The sequence below is a fragment of the Centrocercus urophasianus genome, unplaced genomic scaffold (assembly GCF_019232065.1).
Source record: "Centrocercus urophasianus isolate 14NV4802_14NV808 unplaced genomic scaffold, USGS_Curo_1.0 seq_10, whole genome shotgun sequence".
NCBI lineage: Eukaryota > Metazoa > Chordata > Aves > Galliformes > Phasianidae > Centrocercus > Centrocercus urophasianus.
In genome coordinates, this window is record NW_024884142.1 from 82,065,006 (window position 1) to 82,088,855 (window position 23,850).

A 23,850-nucleotide genomic window follows, 5' to 3' on the forward strand; every position below is an offset into this window, starting at 1 on the left:
TAACTGGGAAACAAACAGCTCTTTAGAATGGCTTATCTGCAAACTGATACAATGAGAACAGAAAGGTAGCCTCCAGAACTTAAGTTCGCATAGGCCAATTTGCGTCTTGGTAAGTTAGCTTGTTCTGCACAGATACAGCAACCAGACACCACACAACCACCCCTTCTGATCTTCATCCACTGGGGATGGTCTCAGACACTCACTCATGTCTTGAAGTACAGAAATAGCTGTGCATTTTGCTGGAATCAGTCCCACCTTTCCTGCCACTGACTGTAGTACAAGCCACAGAACTGAGAAAATCCAACACAAAAGGAACCAGTAGTACCTCCAGCATCGCTACTCTCAGTTGGTATTTTCTGACTCTAAAACATCAGTGCCCAAAATATCAATGCCCAAAGTACCTGGAACATTTGCATCTTTGCGTCTTTGTGCAGTTCTAGGAAGTACCTGATAACTTCAGCTTAGTATCTGTCTCCTTCATTGAAATAGAAACGCTTTCCAAAAAGCAAATTCAGGTAACTGGTCTTCAGACACCCAGAGACACTGGGAGTGAACTCTTTCAGTCTTTGCTCCTCTTTTGAAAATACACCCATGTGATCATGCCCAAGCCTCCAGAAGTGCTTCAGTACAATAATGGGTTATTTTTCTTCCTCTCTATCACCTTATTACTCTCTACATAGGCGCTTTACCACTCTACATCTGACCATTAACGAAGTTAAGTCTCCTTATTAGGTATCACTGTACCTAATGGCTTTTGACTAGCTTGTCATCTGGATCACAGAGAGAAAAACAGAACTTGAATTTAAATTAAAAGTTAAAATTAAGCTTCTCATGAGGAGGGAAAAAGCTTGGGGCTTTCAAGAAAGTTCAAGCAAGGATTAATTCCACTCCTATTAAAATAATCAAAAGGCTGATCAGTCACTTCAATGGTACTGACATAAATCAACACAAAGCATTTTTAAACCCCCATCTATAACAGTTCAGTGCCATCACAGGCTCACCCCTCCACATACCTGTTGACGAACTCTTGGAAAGAAGAAAACAGAAGGTAGTCAATGGCACTAAAATCTTGGTCTGTTCCATTTAAGTGAAACTGTAAAAACACCAGCTCCTTCTTCTTCACGTCACGAGGGCCTTGAACAACCAAAGCATACTTCTATAAGCAGACAGAGAGACAGTGAGAGTAGGAGAGGAGGAATCCTCATTTCCTGTTCATGAATTTGCCACCTGTCACTGATACTCTGCAGAAATCTAATACAGAATGAGGTTCTCCCGGCCTCTAGTAAGTAGACATTCTGTTAAGACATCCAAAAAGAATGCCTGCCAAGCAAATGAGAATTCCACCTTTTGGTTGAAAAATGAATTCTCTAAATCAATTCAGAGCGTTGCTAAGAGGTCTGCACTAGCTCCATCATTCTGCACCACTTCCATCAATCTGCACTACTTCCATCACTGCCACTCGGGCTCACGTGCAATTACCAGCTAAGGCTCTGCAGCCTGCATTCTGCAGAAGGACAATCAAGACAGCTTAGGGCATTACAGTCTGGGAACTTTCAGCTCTTGACATGAATCAATTTTCATTTGGAGTCTGATGTAGAAAACATTATGCTTGCCTTTGAGAAAAAGGCACAGTTTCATAGCCCTCAAGCAAGCTGCAAAGGAGGAAGTGAAGAGAAAAAAAAAAAAAAAAAAGACAGCCAGCTAGCAGGCAGAATACTGCTTAACGTGCAGGAATTACAATGGACAGCAAGTTGTTGCTTGCAAAAATGACTGCCAATTCGAACATGGCGCTACATGGTCCAGGTCTGCCTCGATGCCTCTCCATTCAATTGGAGGACTGCAAGCTCCCAAACAAATTTACCACACAGCATAAAATACAGGTTCTTAGTTTATTAAAACATGTGGGGCAAAAAAATAGAGGAAGAAATGAAAGACATTAAATATTTAGACTTGGCACATTATTTTAAAACATACTGGGAGCTTCTTCCCAGACAGAACTAATGACTAGACAGAAGAAAAACACGAGGATGAAAAAAAGCTGACCAAAGAGGTAACTAAACTCCTTGTTCATGTCTAGTTTTCTTAGGAACAATCTGCAATAACTTCAGATTAGACACAAATGACCCCACTTCATACTTCTGAACGTTTTTTTTGTACAGAAGCCAGACTCCCTGCATTTTTAAGGGGAATTTAGATTGTCATTTAATGTACTATCTTATCTTACTGGCACACAGAGCTTCAATACAATAAAATGCTCAGCTGCCTAACTAAGAATTTGCCAACTGTGACAAAAATAATGAAATTGTTACTGCTTTCAACATTAGATTTTCTACATCAAGGAGCGTGCTTGCACTTAGGAGATGAATTAAGTGAGTTTCACTTGCAAAACAAGACTTCCGTTCCATTCAGGTTTGCATGTTACACAGAGCCACGTGACAGCTGATCATCCATAACATACATACAAACTGACTGGGGTATTTTACATTTCTGAAAATACAAAGAGATGGTTTGGAGGGAAAAAAAAAAACCAACCAACTCAATAGAAAAAAACACAACTCTAGAAGCAAGGATATTTTGCAGTCTTTTGTAAATATAAAACTAAAAAATATGGAATATATAAAAACTCTCAATTACCCCTCGTACAAGCAGAACTCCCCCACAGCCCACTGAACAAGCTTTATTCTGTTGTATTATTACCATAGTTTGATTAGTAAAAGGATCTGTGTAGTTGATACTCTGTGTGGTGCACTCAATGTCTCCCGGCTGACCTGGATTTATCAGAGGCAGAATGTGATCATAGTAATGATGCTTGCAGCTGAGCAGCCGAGCCTTTCCTGGGTAAAAGGCAATACCTGTTTCAGGAGAGAGAACATTGAAGAGAGCTGACATTAATAGATTTTCACTCTGGAATTTAATCCCACAGGACACTGAGCTGTCCTGCCAAGATCCAGCAGCACAATCAAATTAAATCATGCGTTTGAGTAGTTTTTTAAGAGCAGGACAGCAGTGTCAGCTGCACTCATCAGGACAGAAGTCTTGCAATGCACTGAAGAAAATCCAGGTTTGTTTTTAATTACTACAAATCAAAGCTCACAGAAGTTATTAAGCTTCCCTCATCCCCCTTAGCAAGCAGCTAAGGAATCAGTCCTTCTGACGCCAGATGAGAGGAAAGTACAAAGTAAGCTAGGAGATCACTGAAGTTAAATGGGACATAAAGTGCTCCAGAATGCATGCACTCAGATGTTATGATTTAACACATGATATTTTAACTGGAAAAAGCGTATGTACTATATATGAGAGATTATGCTAACCTCATAAAAGTGAAAAGATGCTCTTCAGAACAACTAGCATCTTCTATTCATAAAATACAGTGTTGTGACAACCAATCCCTTACTACTTTTATCACTTAGGTAGGCAAGCTACTACTTCACCTGTATGTGAATTCATGTACTTGTATACACCATAAATTTGTGGCTCCAGACCAACAGCAAGCTTCAGGCTTGAGGCTTCAGACCTCAAATACCTCAGCTGTAGAAACCCAGCAAAGTACCAAGGCTCCAAACCAAACATCTTGTTATGCCACATTCAGTACTGGAAACAAACTTGCCTGAAGCCAATCAAGGCCAACTACAAGAAGTATGACTTACGAGTTGTGCGATTAACTCATGCAACTGAGATGATCTGTCCACCAAAATACAAGATGTATTTTGAAGAATAAGAATAGCCAGAACACATCAGTGTAAAAAATGTTTTACTCCTTCCTTCAGTGCCCCATGCATTCAACTTGCCATCTTGTTACCTTAACAGCAACAAAAGCAACACTGATGAACACTGATGCACTGATTAGCAAAAGGCTACATTAATTCTACAAAAATCTGTAAGAGTAAGACAACAACATGAAACACCTTACAACTACAATTACTGGAACTGTGATATTTAAGATGTGGTAACAAACAGAACAGACTTCAAACAGAAGTGTTATTTTTACACTGGAAACTAACAAAAGGCTCCCAATGCTGTTTGAGCTACATTTGCTACCACAGCTCTATTTACAAATGGCTACCGGGTAATTTTAAAAAGCGATTATAGAACTCACTATCCAAAAATGCTTCTGTGGAGTAATCCCTCCTGCAAACTGCAATACAGTTCTCTGATGCCACATTACATTTTCTTTGCCAACACTGTTCTCTGCAGTCATATCACATTGTCATTGGCTTCTGATGCACCTCCAAGTGGTTAAAAAAAATGCAGAACAGAAGTAGGAAGTGGCACCACTTCTGGGTTTGTTGGGTTATTTTTTTGGTTGGTTGTTTTTTGTTGTTATTATTATTGTTTTATGGGTTGTTTGGAAAACTCTCTACTGTCAGCAGCACCTCACTGTCCAGTGCAGAAGTGAGATCCAGGAACAGATCCTATGTGCTCCATTGCCCTATTAATGCTGTCTGGGGAGCAGTTCCATGAGAACTTCTTTCCTTAACAGGGCCCATTCTAGAGTGTGCAAACACTTCCTGGCTATCAAATGCTGCCCTTTATTAGCTACCAGTCTTACCAGGTGCATCATACAAGGACACTTCCTTGTAAGAGACAGACATCACGGGGTGCTTGAGCTTCTCTCTGAAGTCACTGATGGTTTGGTAGACAAGGAACACAGCTACAGCCATGAGTAGCAGATAAATGAACAGGAGAATTACTGAGAACACATTCTTTAGGCAGGTCTTGCTGAAACGCAAGGAAGGGGCACCAGTACCCAGTTCGCTATCTGGAACCAAACAGAACATGAATTAGAACTCTGAAACACAGATTTTGGGGCAGAATTTACACAGTGTTTGTTTAAAGATCAATCACTTGAGAAGAAAGTAAACCTTAAGCTCAGTTTGATTTAAAACAAACAAATAAACAAACAACCTATTGCTGTCTTTAATGATCAGTGAGACAGCTGCTTCCTCCTCAAGCACAAGGCAGAGTTTTTGGACAGCTGTGCCTTTTTTAAATGTTGAACTTGGCATTCACCTAAGGACAAGGCAGGAAACAGCATTTATTTTCAAGAAGGCCAATCTGGAAACAAAGTTCAAAGTTCACACGAAAAGGTCTCTCAGTGCTCCGTCTTTCCTCCTGGAACAAACAACCCATTTCTCCTCACTTCCAGTCTGATCTGATTCTGACCACCTTCAGCATATGCATCGGCAGGGAGATTTAATATTCTAATAATGCTCTTACACAGCTAACTGCATGGCACCTCCACCATGGCAAAGGCCACTGTGAATTTGTGACCCTCTATTTTCTGGTTTGTAATTTGTAACTCCTGGCGCATATTCAGTAAAGTTTCACAAAAGAAGGCTCTTTCCGATTACACCTAGGAAAAAAACAGACCCGATTCCTTCCTTCTTGCCTTCAAAGCTTATTCTCTGAAGATCTTCACACTAGTCTCACTTACACATCCAAAGCTACACAAACACTGCTTACTCCATACCCCTTTGCATTCTCAACTTCTTTTGACAGTACTTGTAAGTAAAAAAAATGATGCACTGAAGTTACACGTTCATATTTTGATTGTGAGCGATATAAAGCTGAACCTGCAAAATAAACATCAAAACTAAAAGCATGGAAGGAGATAAATAGGCATATTTTAAACTGACTTTTCTGTGTGGTGTAATTTAATGAGTCAGGCCCTTTCAGGCCATGCCACACTCTGCCCTTCAGCTATAATGGCAGGGTTTGCTGTTTGCTCCTTACCGCAGCAAACACTAGTCTTTTTGTAGCTCCTACTGAACACATAACCACATATAAAAGTCCGTGGCCACACAAGTGTTCCAAACTTCATTGCCAGGAGATGTCAGCCAAGGAAATTAGGTCATTAACATGCATAAAATTGCACTACTAACAAAAAGTCGGTCTTGAGCAGCTGCAAAACATTTAGGGGATATTCATTTCAGGTTGGCATACCTTAATGCTCAAATCTAGCCCGCATCGGCGCATTTACTGAAAACAAAAACAAAAAAAAACCCAAAATCTTGCACAGAAACAGCTTACCAGGTACTTAAAACTCAATCTTGAGGTCAACAGTTCTCACCTGGTAAAATAGCAGAGCTGGTATCTTCATCAACTTCCATCTCTCCTTCTCTCTCATCTGTCGGGTTTTCAGACACTTGTTCCACATCTTCACTCAGCTGTGTAGTTAAAACAGTGGTTCAATTTCCAAACATGCTCTCAACTTGCAATTGCTGGAATTTCTATGGTACAAATAAGAGAGGCTCGAACTAACCAAACACACAAAACCATACCTCCAGTCCAACAGCACCCAGTGTCTGTTCCAATTGTTCACAGGAGTCACGTTTGCGTAGATCTAGAGCTGAAAATTAAGTGCCACTCATACTGCATTTAACCTACTTCTAGCCTGCTGTCTCAAGAATAACATCACCCTTTCTTTCAAGACGGATGTAATTGCTTCCCTGGCAATTTCAGCTCACACAGAACCCCCAATTAAGGGGATGCCTTCTGAAATAGGCAGGAACTCCGCTCTGTTACTCAGTAACATATTTTAGGTATAAAGATACCACACCACATACCAACAAACAGAGCATCAGCACCTCTTAATAGAGAAGTATGTAAAAAGCAAAATGAATTTTGACAGATATTAGGACAAAAACTCAAATGCAGTCCCAGCTATATAGGTAGGTGGGTGGGTCATTACAAGACATTAAGACACCCTTGATGTTTCTTTGAGCTCTCTGTAAATATTATTCTACATTAGTGGTGATGCAACTAATTGGTCTTCCAGTGTTTCCACACCAGCAGAGACCTGATGTTTTCTTGTTTTTGCTATTCAGAGCTCTGGGTCCCAACCACCAAGACACCTTCATCAGAGTCAGAAGCTCCTCATATCAGAAGATCACAAGGGATTAGGAAATGATTGACTTTTTGTTTTGCCCCCTCCTGTGTATTAAAAGTATACCTTGCAAGTCTTCCAAGTTTCTTTCATGGAAGGGAACAACACAAACTGCAGCATGGTAAACCAAGTCCCGAGCTTACAGCATATCATGTTCTGCACAGTACCCATCCAGCTAAACACTCAGTATCAAATAGCTAATTCAGGGAAATTAGTTTTGTTCCTACTTCAAGAAAAAAGGGTGCATGCTAAATGCAGTACCCACACTGAATGCTAATAAACTTTACGTCCCCAACTGAACAGTTACTGTCTGTATCCATAAGCGCTTTTCTTTTGTGCAACTCCAATTCAGCACTAAAATTATTGTCATTACATCATTAGCAGTTCATCATTTGCATTTATTAGGAAAGAATTCATTAATTTCACATCTCGGAAGGCTGATGTAAAGCCTCCATCACCTCCTAACACATTTCTGTATTTGTTTCTGCCATACAAAGCAAGCTGGAAGCATTCATCAGTTATTTATGTGCTAAGCATTTAAAACAAAGTATGCTTTCTGTTAGCATAAGGCATGGAATACACAGGTAAATCATAGGCTACACTCAGCTCCTTTGCAGGAGACGTACCTGGATATGACTGAAGATATTTTTTGTCCAATAATCATCATAAAATAAATGAAACTTAAGACTGCTCCTTTATGCAGGGCCACGTCAGTTCTACTTATTTACCTTACCTAAAATAAGCTCTTGTGACACAGGAAGAACATTCACTAAGCCTTTTGTACCAGTTTAGCTAAATCAGCTAAAAAGCCACTCTGAATTATACACTAATGGAAATTCTTGACCCAAAGAGTTTACAGGAGTTACAACGCCCATGCAGTGTCTCAACTGACTCCTGCACCTCACTGGCTGGGTTCCCCGATCTCACACCTCATCAGCTGACATCATGAGGGTTAAGTGTGTTCTGTTCCTAACAGCAAGATCTCAACAGGGGTTTAAACAAGAACACAGTATGCAACACTTGTTATCATCTCAAGAGAGATCCTCTTGATTCTAATAAGTAGGAAGAGAAGCAGCCAGAAATACTTAGAAACAAACAGGAAAACCAGTAAGCGACCACATATTTTATGATCTCTACTTAAAATGCACACACAGTTTCAGAAACCTTTCACGTGGAGCACCAGTGAAGTACAGATAGCCAAAAGCAGGCAGAACTCAGGTGTACTAAGTAGAGCTGACGCATAAGCCTCCCCTTAACCAACTAATTTCACTGCAAATCTCAAACACCTGCGTTGAGAAGAAGCAGAGGTAAGTAAGCCCAACTGTGGCTGCTAGAAGCAAGCACTGCTTGTGGCCCCACATCACAGACCAACCAGCATGGTAACTTGCATACGGAGCTGCAGAGAACCAGCACAGCAGTACTGCATTGTTTATTCCAGTTTTTCCAGAAACTTGGACAAAATCCACAGATTGTGGCAGGTGACGTTAGTGAATTTAATTTATCAGGCATAGTGGTGTTTTTACTCCCACAGGCTGGCTTTTCCTCTGCTATTTTTCATAGAGAGGTGAAGCCTCTCACTGAGAGGTACAATGAACGCAACTCACGGGACAGTTAAGCTTACAAGAGGACATGGAGATATGATATTGAGAGCAAGAAGGACATGATATGGAGCTTTGTTCAACAATCCTCTGTGCTCAGCACATGCAGCTGACTGGGAAACAACAGCAGGAGTCTGCCCGTGACCCAGCAGTTCCTTCCCCATCCCACACACTGGAAAAACAAACGCAGAGAAGATAACTCCAGCTATGCCAGCATCCTTGCTCGGGCAGGCACACTGCTCACTATCCAGAGGAGAGATGGAAAGCAGACAGGCACTATGGAGCTGGGGACGTGGTACGTGGAGCAGGGCTGGGTGGTGCTGACTGACGCACAGGGCAACGTGCATAGTTTGGTCTCTGCTTTCAGGTGTCTCTGTGACATCAGTGACTGTCTCAAGCACTCCCCTGAATGCAAGCTTTTACATGAGTTACGTGCCATGAGGCCCTGGAGCATGTCCAGAGAAGGGTAACGAAGCTGTGAGGGGTCTGGAGCACAAGTCTTATGGGAGCTGCTGGGAGAGCTGGGATTCAATCTGGAGGCTCAGGGGAGAGCTCAATGCTCTACAATTACCTGAAAGGAAGTGGTGGCCAGCCTCTTCTCCTGGGTAACAGTGATAGGATGAGAGGGAATGGCCTCAAGTTACATCAGGGGAGGTTCAGGTTGGATATTAGGAAACATCTCTTCTCAGCAATAGCAGTGAGGAGTGTCACAGGCTGCCCAGGGAAGTGGTGGAGTCACCATCCCTGGAGGCGTTTGGGGAACGTGGAGATGTGGCACTGAGGGACGTGGTCAGTGGGCACGGTGGGGGTGGGTTGGCATTGGACTACACGACTTTAGTGGTCTTTTCCAACCTTAACGATGCTAACGTCATCCTGATAATTACGGGATGAGGCCTTCCTACTCGATAAAACCCTCATAAACAAAAGGAGAACCTGTCTCTGCAGGCCTGCCGCCGGACAACTTATTCATCACCTTCTAACGCCTTCTGCTCCGACGTGAACAGACACAGCTGGAACCGATCGAGCGGCGCCGAGCTGAACCACAACTCCTTGGGGCGAAGCCCCGCGCGGCCAGCAGCCGCAGCTCCGCCGCAGGAGCCCTCGCGCCGCCTCAGGCGTACGGAGCACACAGCCGCTACACGAGCACTGACGCACCTGCGCTGCCTTTCCCCGCAGGATGCGAAAAGCAGCACCCTTCTGTAGCTCTGCCGCAGGTGGGCTGATGGGAACGCCGGGCACGAGCAAGGAAGGAATCGCACCGCCAGAGCCGCCGCGCCCAAAGAGCCGGCTCCTCCGCTCCACAAGCGACAGCCCTCCCCGCCGCCTCGCCCCCCGCGCCGTACCTCCTTGTAAGACGCAGACGGCTCCGGCCTCAGCATGGCATCGGCGCGAGGCGGCACGGCCGAACCCCGCCGCCCTGCCCGTGCCGGGCCGCGCAGGCGCCTGGACGGCCCGCCGCGGGGCTGCTGGGAGGCGTAGTGCGGCGCGAGGCGAGCTGCCGGCCGCGGGGCTGCGGTTGGCGGCGAGAGGAGAGGCGGCGCCGCGCTCCTCCCGCGGGCCGGGGCGCGGGGGCGGGGCTGGCGGCATGGCGGGCGGCGCGGCGGGACGGCCGTCAGGGGCCGCGCTGCTGATGGCGGTAGCGGTGCTGACGGCGGCCGAGCGGGAGCTGCGCTTCAAGGCTCCGCCGCCCGCCGAGGCGCCGGTGCGGCTGTTCACCGAGCCCGAGCTGGCCAGATACGACGGGCAGCAGGTAGGGCCGCGCCGGAGAGCGGGGGCTGCCCGGCTGAAGGGCCGCGAGGCAGCCGGGTTCGGGTGCCCGTCCCGCTGCATGGCCTGGAGCTGCCGAAGCTCCGCGCTGAGCCCGGCGGACGTGCATTGCTTCGTGCACTGCTGCCTAACGAGGTCACTGGACTTCAGGTTACAGAAACTTTCTCAGAATGATTCGTTAAACCACACCTTTAGGCAATTTTTTTCTCCCCTACGAGGTGATAAAATAACGAAGTGATTGTAACTTCAGAGTTTTTAGCTTCCTCTGAGACAGACAGAGAGTCGGCAAATCTTCCAGATGAGAAGTTGCTGCATCGGTTGCAATACAGAGAGATGCCTTCTCTTTTGACAGACAAGCTGGCCAGCTTTCCTGGGGCCTTCTCAACATCCTCTCAAGGAACTCAGCAGCTTGCACACCTCATGCAGGCAGACAGCAGCAGATCCCATTTGGGTGTTAATCCCTTACTCTCTTAAACAAATAAAGAATGCTGTTTGCCTGCGTCTTTTTAACTGGGGCAACATCCATCTGCATTCCCAAGAGCAAGATGTAGAGACAGTGTGAAGCACAAGCAAGAAATGTCAAGGGAGAAAACAGGTTTGTTTGTATACATACAAACAGATTTCTGCAAAGTAAACAGTTTCCATCACTGTCAGCTCCAAAAAAAGGCACTGCATTATGGAATACAGCCATACACTTCACACACCCTAAAGCATTCAGGAGAAGGGCGGGGAGATGCAATGTTGCTGTCGGTCTTCAGATGGCACCAAGATTTTTTTGCAGGGAGCCGCTTGTGATGTAGGAGGGCACAGCCTTTCTTTACCTCCTTTGTAGTTCCTGACACCATTTTCGTTGTTGTTTCTTCTCTTTCTGCTGCATGTGGCCAGTAGCTGACACAAGGATGCACGAGTAGGTGGTATCTGAGAGCCTTCAGAATGGCCAGGTATGAAAATACCATGCACTACATTGCCCACGAACAGACATGCCATTTATACCAGGTTGTTGACTACAGGCTGTGTATTTACTGTGCATTGGATTGTAAGCTGCTTGAGAACAGACAAATAAGCATTTTATCCACTCCTAAGCATGCTGAGCACTTACAGATTTCTTAGGTAAAAGTAATTATATTTTGCCTACTGTTAAGAACTGAGGACATACCAACTTCTTTCTTTCAGGAAGGACAGCCCATTTACCTAGCAGTGAAGGGGGTAGTGTTTGATGTCACCTCTGGAAAAGGCAAGTTGGATTTTCCTCTCCTTTCTCCTTTGTTTTTGTGCTATTGTTCAGTCATTTGTTTTCAAATGTCCCCACACTATTAAAAACCCACAGTTCAATTGCAACAAAAAGAATATATGTTTTTTGTGTTTTAAAAAACTCAGTTATCCTCTGCTGGTACCTCCCACACTAAGGTTGCTTCTAGGATGTACTCTGGTTTGCAGTTAGTGCACACCCACAGATAACCCAGCATAGCGCAGGCAGCTCGGGCTGATGGCAGAAATGCTGGAGACGTCTGCCTGGCTCCCCATGTCCTTGCTGTCTTACTACTCTGGGCACATGAACTGGCCAGATCAAGGCTAACTAGGATGCGCCTGTATCACATTGCACAGAGTTTTTTTTCTTTCAGTGGAAAGCAGAAAAGGAAACAGGAGGTTATAAAATGTTTGAAGGCAGCAAAGGTTCCTGGCCATTCAACTTAATGCCATAACAGGCCTTCATGGCTTGCTGCTGTGCTTGTCCTAAGCTTATTCATATGCCTTGCTTGGGCATACATGTCCGATAATCTTCAAATCCTAAGTGAGACAAGGCTTGCAAATTCTGGAGTCTACAGTCTATGAGAATGTAAAGCACTGCTCCCTAAAATTTTGAGACTGCAGCATTGGAATGCAGTGGCTGTGTTAAATTCTGTCCTCTGCTTTCTGAGGACTGAGAATAAAAAATTTTGGAAGAAAGAATCTTAGACTTGAGGTAACAGTTTCAACTCTCTTGCAAGTGAAATAGGCTGGTGAAAATTACAGGCTGAAACAATCCCTTACACTGTCAGATCATTACTTTGTGCAGTTTTATGTTTTGTTATTGTTGTTTGACAGAATTTTATGGAAAAGGAGCCCCATACAATGCTTTGGTTGGGAAAGATTCAACAAGAGGAGTTGCAAAGATGTCTCTGGATCCAGCAGATCTTACTCATGACATAGTAAGAAACTGACAAATAATTTCATTGCATCTTGCAAAATTTTATTCTTTGGCTTTGTGTGCTGCCAGTCATTGTACGTGAAAAGCTCAGAAAGATGGTGAATGATAACATTCAGTTAGCTTGTATGAGAATAGAACAGTTTGGTTGGAAGGGAAGTGTTGTTGCTCACTGTACATCTGATTTACTTCTTAAAAAAAAAAAAAAAAAGAAAGGTGACTAACAGTTTGTTTGACCTGAATATGTTTAAAGTTTTGTAAGGCTGAATGAGAAGAAGGAAATTACAGGTTAGTCCATCAATTTAGTTAATCATGCCCTCCAAAATAAACCCAAAAGCTGACCTTCAGACTCACAGTAATCAAAAGAAGAGAAAAATTAATTTTAATACCTACATTTTTATTTCTTTGACCCTAATTCATTTAGACAGGACTCACGGAAGAGGAACTACAGTCACTGGATGATATCTTCAATAATGTTTACAAAGCCAAATATCCAATTGTTGGCTATACTTCTCGAAGAATTCTGAATGAGGATGGCAGCCCCAATCTAGACTTTAAGCCTGAAGATCAGCCACACTTCAACATTAGAGATGAATTTTGATGAAGCATTTTTGTACCTGGAAAATGCCTGGGGAGAAGCATGATATATTTCCTGAAAGGCACAACCCTATGTACTGGATATGTATACACATCTATACTTTCTAAGCAGAAGACTGATCAATGACAGCTAATATTTGTAATGCATAACTGAAAATATGAAAGAAAACAGATCTGTATTAGTGGCATACACACGGGATCTTTGCTCTGAATGATGGGAATTTTTTGATGTTTTTGGAAGTTCTTTCTGCTTGTATTTCTTTGTTTGCAAGTACATTATGTAAAATTACATTTCTTAGCGGAGAAAAGAAAGCCTTTAAGGGTTGAAACATGAATGGCTTTTTTGTGAATCCCAAATTGTTTTTCATTCTTTGGAAAAGTAATGCATTATCTGGATGAGCTAACATTAGTTCTCTGCTTCATGTGAGTATTGGCCCCATGTGTATAAGGATGTGTAATAGATGCTTGTACTTTAAAAGGCATCATAGGTTTAGTATATGATAGGTTTGAGAACACTGGGTATAAAAACATTCACTCTCAAAACACAGTTACCGTAGAATATTTATGTAAAGCCTACAGGAAAAATATGGTTTTCTCTTTATGAGAACTATGTGATACTTTTTTTTTTTTCCTGAAAAAAATATATCATCTATATTGGACTATTATGATTTCCTTTTAGCTTCCTCCACTCTTTCTCTCAAACAAAAAGGAAATCATCACCTACTGTTTACTACATACTCTTACAGCCCGAGTTTGTTATAGTATTTTAGAATCCTTCACATTGACAATTTCAGGTCTCATTTTAAATTTCTGTTAGTTTTCTTTGTTCTTACTCTGGCTTCATCACTGTTGTTGTTGCAGTGAAATGTGCGTTGATGTGCTGTTTTTCCTTTTTATCTACTATAAACCTCCAGGTCCTCAAGGGCAAAAACGCAGTAAAGCAAGAGCACAGTACAAGCGTGCGCTTTCTAAATTGCTGCTGACCACTGACTTCTAGTAACTGAAGAGGAATGTGAATTGTCACACGTGGATTTTTTCTATCACTGCAATAGGTTGACTTGTCATGGAAAAACTGCGCATCTGTTCCCACTTCCTCAAAGATGTTTTCTTCTACTTCTTTAACATTTTAGCTGGTTTTTTGAAGGAAATGTATTTAGATGATTCTCCACTTTAGGATTTGGATGTTGTGCTGTGAGAAGGGGTCTGCTGCCTGTCAGTTATAGAAAGTGTTTCTACTTTTTTAATATTTATTCTTATTTTCACAGTGCTACTGATTTTACTTTTGTTTTGTATGTTATCACTACACCAGTTATTAAGCCCTAAGTTTTCCACAGAGCCCATTCTATTTGTTGGTGCTCTGGGGTGAAAAAAGTAGGTTTGCATTTATGAAGTAAATACCACTTCAGATGATTGGTTTTGTTTTACTGTCATTATTATAACTGCTAACCTTTTGATCATACACCACCAGCAGTAGCTGGGAGTTGGCTCCTTGATGTAATACCTGCCATTGTTATGGGAGTACGCATCAACTCGCTGATAATGGCTGCTGTCCTTCTGCCAGCAGTTCTTCCTTTTCCCTTCCAGTTTACTTATGGGCTAGGCTGCAGTAATTGGGCTGCTGTGACTACTATCACATTATTGCTTTATCTAGGATCAGTTTATCCACCAGTATTTCCTAGATTTTGTAGCTAGATTATAACTTATGGCTTAACGTTATCATTTTCTCCCTGCTTTTTCCTGTTAATGCTGATCTCAATGCAGCTAATTCATCAGCTCCCACTCATACTCAAATTCAGATGCATTTTGGTGAAGAAACATCCTGCTGCAACAGGAAATGGCTGATAAAACTCCACTTTCAGTGTGAGATCCTTGTGGATCCAACCTATCCTGCAAACTGAGGGAGATACTCCTGTTCTTCCCTTCTGTTACTCATATGAATGATATCACTAATGAAATGAGTGCACTTTGGAATGTAAAATGTTTCCTTTTTGTTTTCATTTTGTTTGGGGAACTAAAGTATTCCCTTACACTTCCCAGGCTCTTTGAGGTTCCCACTCAACAGAACACTATTATGGCAATAAGCCTTATGCAAACATAGGTCCTCAACTAATCTTACTTATTTAATGTATTCAGAGTACCACAATATTTCTTTCAGTGTTAATTTGACAACAGTTTGTTACTTGTTTTGCTCACAAGCAAACTGGTATTGTGTTGTTCAGTCAATTGCATTTCCCTGACCTCTGCATTATTCCAGTAAGACAACTGCCCCCACTATCTATAAGCTGCAGTCAAAACAAGCACACTGTGTAAAGCCCTGCTGCAGTCCAGTTACTCCCCCACAGCTCCCTTGGAGGGTGATTAATTTCTGGCATTTCTTTCATTGCAAGTGCCAATATTTTTGCTGTGCTGCTTCTAACCTGCATCTAGCTGATTTTACATGCATGTTTTAATGATCTGAGGTTTTAATGGATAGCTGCACCGAAATACCTTATTTTAGTACTTAACAATAGTCTACTTTTCAGAACATTAATAATTATGAAATTATATAGGCTTATAGGGCTTGTCACCTACTGCCATTCATTGGGATTCAGCTGCACATCCATAAGATGTGCTAAGTCATGGTGATTCATATTTGCATATTTTCAGATATTGGATATTGGATATTACTGGATATCCTCAGGAATACCTTAAATATAAATACCTTAAGGAATAATAAATACCTTAAGGATAATAATAAATACCTTAAGGAATACCTCAGGAATACCTTAAATACCACCTTAAAATCCCTAGAACTGATGTTAATGGTAACAGTTACACACTTTGCAGTTCATCATGCATGTATACTATTGCTTGAAGTTTTTGTGTCCATTCAGGAAATAATAGAGAGCCACACAGCTCAGATGACAGATGAATGCAACACGAGGAATACTGAGATAGAGTAAAATGCATGTAAGCCCATCACATGAAAGCTACTTATACTGTCTAAGGAACTGACAGTTTCAAAGATTTTGTGTGTGAATGACTTGATTAAAACAAAGAAAGACCCTGAACTTTTAGATTTGTAATAAGTATTTGACTCAGAGCCCTATCTGTGAATGCTGATAGTTGCAGACAAAACATAGGATGTATCTGACTACTTTGAGAGAAAAATCAGTGCTATATCAAAATGTGATTTTTCTTCACTCAGAAGTCTCAAAGCGTATTACAGGTGAACATTATTGCTAGAAGTACTTTCACAGCATAGGCATTATTTTGATCTCGGTGTCTTGACAAAACAAACAAACAAAAAAAACCACAAAACCAGTCAAAAACCTGACACAAAAAACCTAACCCTGACAATAGAAGAGTCAGGAAGTAAGAACACATCTTAGGATGGTACTGGGGCAATCTATACTGGAAAGGTAGATTTGGCAAAGCAGTACATGCAGATCTGGTAACAGACAGGGCTTCCCATTTTTATTTCAGTCAAATGTGGTCAGTGATAGCAATGTAAGCTTATAGCCTGTCAACATTTACACAGCTTCCTTTTTTTTTTTTTCCTTTTCAGTCAGAGGTGCAAGTCCTAATTTACTTGTTTACAAAACATACGCTCAGATCTTCTTGGCTTGGGTTAGCTGTTGACAAGAAATCCACAATAATTAACTTTCTATTAAAAATAGAGCTCTGCACCTGGATTAACTGCAGAGCAACAGGATGTACTCCTGAATAAACAATTCCTATTACTGTTTCCCATAGGTTATTTGTAGCTGCTGCAATCAGAAATTCTGCCCTGTAATGAATATTTCAGATTACTGTTCTCTGTCCTGAGCTTGACACCAGCCTTAATCTTTCTGACATGAGACATGATCCTTCTGAGAAGTTAAAAGTTTAGAAAAATCTGGGTAAAAGCCATGTTAGAGATAAGCCATCCAAGAAAATCAGAATATGAGGTTGTTATACTTCTTGGCATGTCTCCTTGGGTTTTAAGAGATTACAACACCACCAATAGTAGACTAATGATAAACAGTCGCATGTACTGAATGTAAACAGTCCTAACGTGCAGGAATGTTGGAAAGTAGAGCTGAACTTAAAGCCTCGCAGCCCTACTTTTCCAGACAGGAGAGTCTCTGAATAAAAAAGGCCTACAGGTAGTATTTGCTTCAGTCTGCAAAGGAAATGGCGTCTTCTTTTCTGGTACTCAGGCAGACAGAATTAGATGACGATTAAAGTGAAAATGTCCTTATTTGTTGTTCTGTGCTCTTCTGCAGCAATAGTAAATCAGTAGTGTTGGATATGCAGAGTGTTGTTGCCAAGCCACCAACCCACTATGCCTGAAGGATAACTTTATAGATTAAACTCCTAACTGGTCAAAAGGAGCTGTGGCAGATCGAGAGCAGCCTGGGAGACTGCAGCTACCTACCCTTTACTTAAACTTGAAAGGTTCTTTTGGTAATGATCACAAATAAATGCTGAATAATTTCATCTCATTCTACATTTAGCCCTTTGATAATTTTTATGTTTGAGCTAAGCTCTTAAAGGCAGTTCCATTGAAAAATCTAAATATTGTTACACAAAATGTAAAGTGTTAATTTTGAACAGCAGCACTGTGCATCTGTGCATCTCCTCGAGGTACTTTAAAAATGAATGCTTTGCAGGGATGTTTTAGGAGTATGTGCTGAGTCTCTATGATTCTATACACTGAATATCACATATGTCTTTAAGTTGCTGCTGCCAAGGATAAATACTTCCTTCCCAGTTCTCTGAATGGTCTCCTTTGAGACTAGTATGTCTTGGAGCTGGAAGAAAACAGGCTGTTGAAAGGTGAGCATGTGAAGCAGCAGTACATCACTGGGATAGAACAATCCACAGCAGAGAACGAAGGTGAGTGAAATTCTACCTATGGAAAGCAGCAGGAGGTTATAAATAACTCACAGGAGAGCAGTTTCAGAAGTGGTGAAATCTGGTGATGCACTCAGAGAAAAGGTTGAACTTCAGATTGGAAAACTGTGACATCCCCTTCAGATGCGGTTCTGGGAAATTTGCAGTTTGTGGCTGCTGGCTCCTTGCTTGACACTCAGTCTCATTTCCAAAAATACTGAGGCATATGGCTTTGATACCTTGCAGGTGCCTGGATTCACAGCAAATCACACAGGTGCTATTCAGCCCATAACTTAGCAATTCTTCTCCTTTCGTCTTCAGAAGACACCCACTTTAGTCGAAGAAAGAAGGCTGCAATTTTCCTGACCAGGGACACAGAGATCAAAGTGCAGTGCTCCACTACAGCTCTGCAAGTTGCAGGTTTCCTGTCTGTTAAATGAGCTCATGCCTCCCTCGAATTCCCTTTGCCGTATTGGGAGCTTTCAGCCATTTGAAGAAGGCAACATCAGTTGGATACAATGGCTCATGTTCATCCGTGTCTGTCGTCTCTTGGAATTTGCCTGTGCCCATTGGACATTTACTGGAATACTGGTAAGAACAATGACCCCAACAGTACTTCTGGCTCAGCTGTTAAAGATATTGTATAGAAGGTATTTCACAACATTGCCAAGATGCATAATTATACATTCAGAATGTGCAAAATGAAGCTGCAGCTGGAAGCTAGAGGTAAACTTTACATCCATAAACTAGGCTTAGCTGGTTTATTTTAAAATAAATGAGATATTTCAAATGAGTAAGAAGTGGGCTTCCGACCCTCAAACCAGAGTTTGTAGACTTTGAAGACAAAGATAAACTAACATGAACTTCTGTTAGCATCTTAAGGAGCTTTTCAGCTTGGAAAAGAAGGAGAAAATTCTTCAGCAGGTTTTTATCTGAATAATTATATTAGCTGTATCTGCTAAACAAATTAATATGTATTTATGAGAACATTTAATACATAGGGAAATAGCTGCAAATGATTATTCCATAATATTGTAGCAGGCAACACTGCATGCTGTGTCAGAGAGTTTGGATGTAAGTTTCTCATGATTCTGTGAAAACCAAAGGCATTCTAGATGAGTCTTTTAAACAAATCTGGCTTATGTTACCCTTAAAAGAGTAGCTCCCACTCCATTACAGTGTTTGATTTAACAGCAGCAAAAATAAGTCAGGGGTTGCCCTGATGCTAACTGAAAAAAATATCTCACCAAATGCTTTTTTTTTCCACAGCTAGCAACCTGCTGGCCTCTTCTATTTCTGACTGCACACACCATTCATATTCACATAACAACACTCTAAGAACTGCATCGATTATTTACATCAGTAGTTCTACAATTCTGTATTAAAAACACATTCTGCGTTTAATGCATTTGAATTGAAAGCAGAGATGGGCAGCACCATGTGAGTGGTGAAGTCTCCATGACCCACCGCGAAGCACTGTGTTTGGAAAGCCAAATCAGTTCTGCAGAGTGTTTATATAAAAGCATTACATTTCATAACTTCCTCTAACTGGACCGTCCTTTCAGTTATATCTTTTTCCATCAACGCATTTACACTGACTCACTGCACCTAAAAATAGTTTAGATTTACTTTATCTTTTTAAACTCAGAAAAGCAGCACAAAATGGACCATGCCTACATGTAGTTATCTGAGAAAACCTACTTTGCTATTTCAGCTCATTCGTTTTGGTGTCTGAAAATCACTGAACCACAGGTTGATTAAGTTGATATAAATTTACATAACCATGGCCATTATCAGTCAAGAACCTCACCCCAATTTACAGTGTAGTAGAAAACTACTCTTTAAGCTATAGAGAATGTTTCACTCATCATGGAAGCATTTTATCCTCTTAGAAACTGAACGTAACTGCAGAATTACCTCGGACCTATGCTAATATTAATTCAATCCAAACTTTCTGAATGTAATTTATTCCTGTGCTGGAGCAATTCTGTGTTGCAGGAGTTGTTTTTACCCCTCTGGAGCTGAGGAAGCACACTTTGAATAGCAAGCTCCTGTCCTGTCAGGAAGGAGTCACAACCGTAATTCACAGTGCTATGACCTGCAGTGTGATGGTTTCAGAGAGGAAGAAAACAAAGGAGGAAATAGAGGAACTGCAGAGGAAGGGGTAGAGATGCAGCTGCACAACAGTGAGCTGATACAAATGTCAACACTAAGGGTTACTCCTCTGTACAGATTGTTAGCAAGTGCTAAGCTCAAAGATGTTTTGAAACAGCTAATAAGAGAGAGAACAGCACTGATATCATTTACCTGTCATCTACATATACTTCAGAAAGCAGACTTCTGCTTCCAGCTATAAATCACTAATACATCTAACTTTCAAACAATGCATTACAAGTTGGCCTTCAGGTTTATAAAGATCATCCTGATGTGCTCAGTGCTGCTTCCTTTTGAGACAGTCTACAGAGAGCCAGTCTCTGCGCTGTCTGCGTCCGTACATCACATGTATGCAAAGCGTCTCTCTGGAGCTTTCAGTTCTTATCATTTAATATTCATGACAACCATCACTAACCTGCCAGCTGCACAGCCCTAGGATCTTGCCTCCAGACGATGCCAGAAGTTAATTTCTAAACACACAACCCTTGGAATACTGTGTTTTCCACAGCAGAGGTTCTGTCAGCTTCAAATTCTTATGTTCAAACTAACAGGATGAAGTGAAAGACAGGAGGAAAACTGCTAGAGAAAAGATAAATTATGAACGAGGGAGATTTCAGTACTCTCAGTTAGTGAACAATGTGGTTAAGCAACTAAATTAATCTGATTGGTTAATCATTTATTCCAGCATGTATGCCAAAGCTTTGGAAAAGCTGACAATTCACATGCATCCATTAATAATAAAATGTGATGGGGCAAAAGGGGAGGACGAAAATCTTTGCCTTTAAGCTGCATGGAACAAACTGTGCGACCTTAAAATTACACATAGCTCTCTGCCTATTTGTCAAAATAATAAACAGATATTGGGAGTACTAAGTATTTTCAGTGTCATTGAGAAGAAATATATTCATGCTAAAAGCAAAATCTGTAATTACATTATAATTTTAATGTGTGTATTTTTCATCAAGAATGTCAGAATAATCAAATAAGAATTAACATTCCAGATGATTCCATCACACAGCACTGAGAATTCCAAGGGACGATGAGCTTCAGTTTCCCTGTCACACAGTACAAAATATCCAGTAGGTCGAACCCTGCCATCGTGGAACAAACTGAAAAGCTGACAGAATCAGGAAAAGGAAAGACCAGTAGGAGAAAGAGAATGAATGTAGAGAAGAATACCTCAAATTAAGCAATGGAGGGGTAGTAGAAATTTAGATGCCAACAGTCTCAGTGGAATAAGAGACCAGAGCCAGCCTTATTATCTAGTTGGGTCCTGCCTTGTTATTTCAGCATAGTGTAGTGAGGAAAGGCAGCATACACATTTTAAAGAGAAAACCTGGAGATTTATTTATATTTTATAGTGTACCCACTATTCTGCATTTTATTTCTCCACTTAAATTTCTGTGATGGCTTTTGTTTAATCAAAGGTGGGAAAATACAAAGGCTTACGTACTGCCTGAAGGAGAAAGAAATGATTTTCTGTAGTGCCTTGCAATGAAGCATCAGGGATAGATTTGCCAAAAAAAGCCAGCAGATGAGGGATTACAAACTCACTCTTCAGTTCAGACCATAACATCTCATCATCTTTTCTGAGGAGTTATACATTTTCCAGGGGGAATCAACCTCCCAGAGGTGTTACCAGTAACTGTGTGCTTCTAAAATCACCTTCCAAAACTAAAGATTGTGAGACAAGCTCTTACATAAAACTTTATCCACAGGCAAATTTCAGAAACTTGTTATGCAAACAAGTTTATGAATGCTTCCTTCCCACTGACAAAGGATTCAGAAGACTTGAAGAACGCAGAGTACAAATTATCTAATATGATGAACACAAAGTGAAGTTACCAAACCCAGGAATACCGAAGAAGCACAGGGCAAGGGCCTCTTAGTTTTTCCCTAATGGGCACCAAATGGGGATGAGGACACACTACCACAGTCCACCTGCACTTCCTGGGCTGAAGTGACTCCATGATCAGGAGCATCATCAGCTTTCACCACACAGTTCCCATACCATAAGGCCATACTGTTCAGCCATGTTCCTGCCTCTTGCTGCCTTCTGTAAAACCAACTCTTTGATGTGAGTTAAGCACCTGAGACCACTTTAAGTGTGCCAGCTTAGGACCAGCACTGTGAATCCTTTTGGTACACTATTGCCACCTTGTTCTTGCTCGTCGGAAGGAGTTGTTGCAGGACTCTCCACAGTTAATTCAAACAGCTTTAAGGATCTCTCAGGGATAAGTCCATAGGGATTCAAAGCCTGATATGAAATCAGACCAGGAAGACCCAATTTTCTAATATCTCTCTTTGTACTTTGCTTGTCCTTTCATAAGCCTAATCCTATAGCTGTCCAATGATAAGCATCCTAAATATGATAGAAATATTGTGCAGAAGAACAGAAAAACACAATGCAAGCTAATTTGCTGGCAGCAAGGTTCTCCTGCATTTCCACAGGGAAGAAAAAGCTCTAAATATGACTAGCATGAGGCTCGTCCAAACATCAAGTCTGTAGGGAAAATTATTGTATCAGCTTTAGTAAAAGCTGCCTATCAAGATACTAGGTGCCAAAATTAAAATTCAAGGGAAAGACAGTGAAAATAAGGGAAGTGCACCCCTATTGAATACCTAACAGCAACTCAACAAAAGAAATAATAAAAATCAAAATCAAAGCCTCTTTGTGCTCAGACTCTACTCTGGAAGCCACTTTGTTGGAAGATTTCACCTTTTCTCTAACATCAGTCATAAGCTTTACGATGATGTGGCACAGCTACTGCTTTTTCAAAAAGAAGTGTGGCTCATCAGCCTGTTTCTGATCTCATCATAGACACAAGCTATCCATAATGTTGTTTGTCTTCTGTAATTTGTCAGATCAGGTTTTTCCCTCGAGTACTTTTAAATTAAGTATTGCTTCTACCCACAGTTAATTCAAAACAGCTAAAGGAAGCAGGAATAGGACAGTAAAGTATGCACTAATAGGTAACAGACCCAGGGAGAAAGTTTAGGGAAAGTTTAAGTTGAGAGTAACTATTTCTGTACAAATGGAAATCACCTACAGGCAATTTTGCTTGTTTTTAGAAGCCTGTTAACTCTGATATTTATGAAACTATTACACTGTTCCTTTAGCAACAATCACAACAAATACTTCTTAAGGTGGTTGTGAAGCATGGGCATTTTTATCTAGAAAGCTCTTTTAAAAGCAGTACAAAAATGAAATTTACTTCTTGCTGCAAGTATACCGCCAAGGCAGCTGAAAGAGCAATCAAAGTTTGCTTCACATTTCAATCTACGTTTCCCAGAAACTCCTCACTAGGAAACTTTATTAAATTTAGTAAGTAAATTTAATTTAGAAAGAGTTCTGTTTTCACTGTATTTCTCTTCCCCCATGTTTTCCTGGATGGTTGCTTTCATAACAGTTTCTTTGGTTTGCTTTGTTTCTATGCAACTTGGAGTCATAAAACAATTTTCAACTTGCATACATCAATAAAAAGCTCCAACTGAGCTATGCTGATGTTCACTGTTTCAGAATCCAATCCCTCCTCCTTTTCCTGGACCACCAAAATCTATGTGGTCAGCTTTGATGTTTCCTATGGCGCTCAGAAACCTACATTCTCTATATTGTTTAGATTAAGCTCCAAAAGAGGACCTCTCAATTTGTGAACGTAATTACAGATCCAGTTTCCATCCAATATTTTTGAATTAGGCATTTGCTTTTGAATAAAAATATACTGGAACTTCAATACCCTACTGCAGTCATCTGCACACATCATTATCCCTCTGCTTTCACTGCTCCCTTTGCATGGATACATGCT

At 41.3% G+C, this 23,850-nt stretch overlaps 2 protein-coding genes across 7 annotated transcripts in view; one reads left to right on the forward strand and one right to left on the reverse strand.

Moving 5' to 3' along the window:
- Positions 1-23,850, reverse strand: part of PACC1 (proton activated chloride channel 1) — a 42,499-nt gene that overhangs the window by 13,975 nt on the left and 4,674 nt on the right. For 2 of the 6 annotated variants that reach the window (XR_006167197.1, XM_042809069.1), the window contains exons 1-5: positions 9,828-9,908; positions 6,071-6,167; positions 4,550-4,759; positions 2,698-2,852; positions 1,014-1,156 (exon numbers count right to left, since the gene is read on the reverse strand). Coding sequence is in view for 5 of the 6 variants with exons in the window: in XM_042809069.1 (XP_042665003.1) it covers positions 1,014-1,156; positions 2,698-2,852; positions 4,550-4,759; positions 6,071-6,167; positions 9,828-9,863 (641 nt within the window). In the remaining variant the exon portion in view is untranslated. Of the gene's footprint in view, positions 1-1,013; positions 1,157-2,697; positions 2,853-4,549; positions 4,760-6,070; positions 6,231-9,639; positions 9,745-9,827; positions 9,911-23,850 lie in introns of those variants that run through there. The other 4 variants (XM_042809078.1, XM_042809094.1, XM_042809101.1 and 1 more) reach the window with 4 other exon arrangements.
- NENF (neudesin neurotrophic factor) lies at positions 10,070-14,443 on the forward strand. The gene is made up of 4 exons (XM_042819029.1): positions 10,070-10,234; positions 11,425-11,485; positions 12,337-12,440; positions 12,861-14,443. The coding sequence occupies exons 1-4, from the start codon at positions 10,070-10,072 to the stop codon at positions 13,035-13,037; spliced, it is 507 nt and encodes a 168-aa protein (XP_042674963.1). The 3' UTR covers positions 13,038-14,443.

Excerpts from the sequence above, each read along its gene's own strand:
- NENF (XM_042819029.1), top strand. The coding sequence starts at position 10,070 with ATGGCGGGCGGCGCGGCGGGACGGCCGTCAGGGGCCGCGCTGCTGATG. Across the intron at positions 10,235-11,424 it reads CCAGATACGACGGGCAGCAG|GAAGGACAGCCCATTTACCT; the intron begins GTAGGGCCGCGC and ends TCTTTCTTTCAG. Across the intron at positions 11,486-12,336 it reads TGATGTCACCTCTGGAAAAG|AATTTTATGGAAAAGGAGCC; the intron begins GCAAGTTGGATT and ends GTTGTTTGACAG.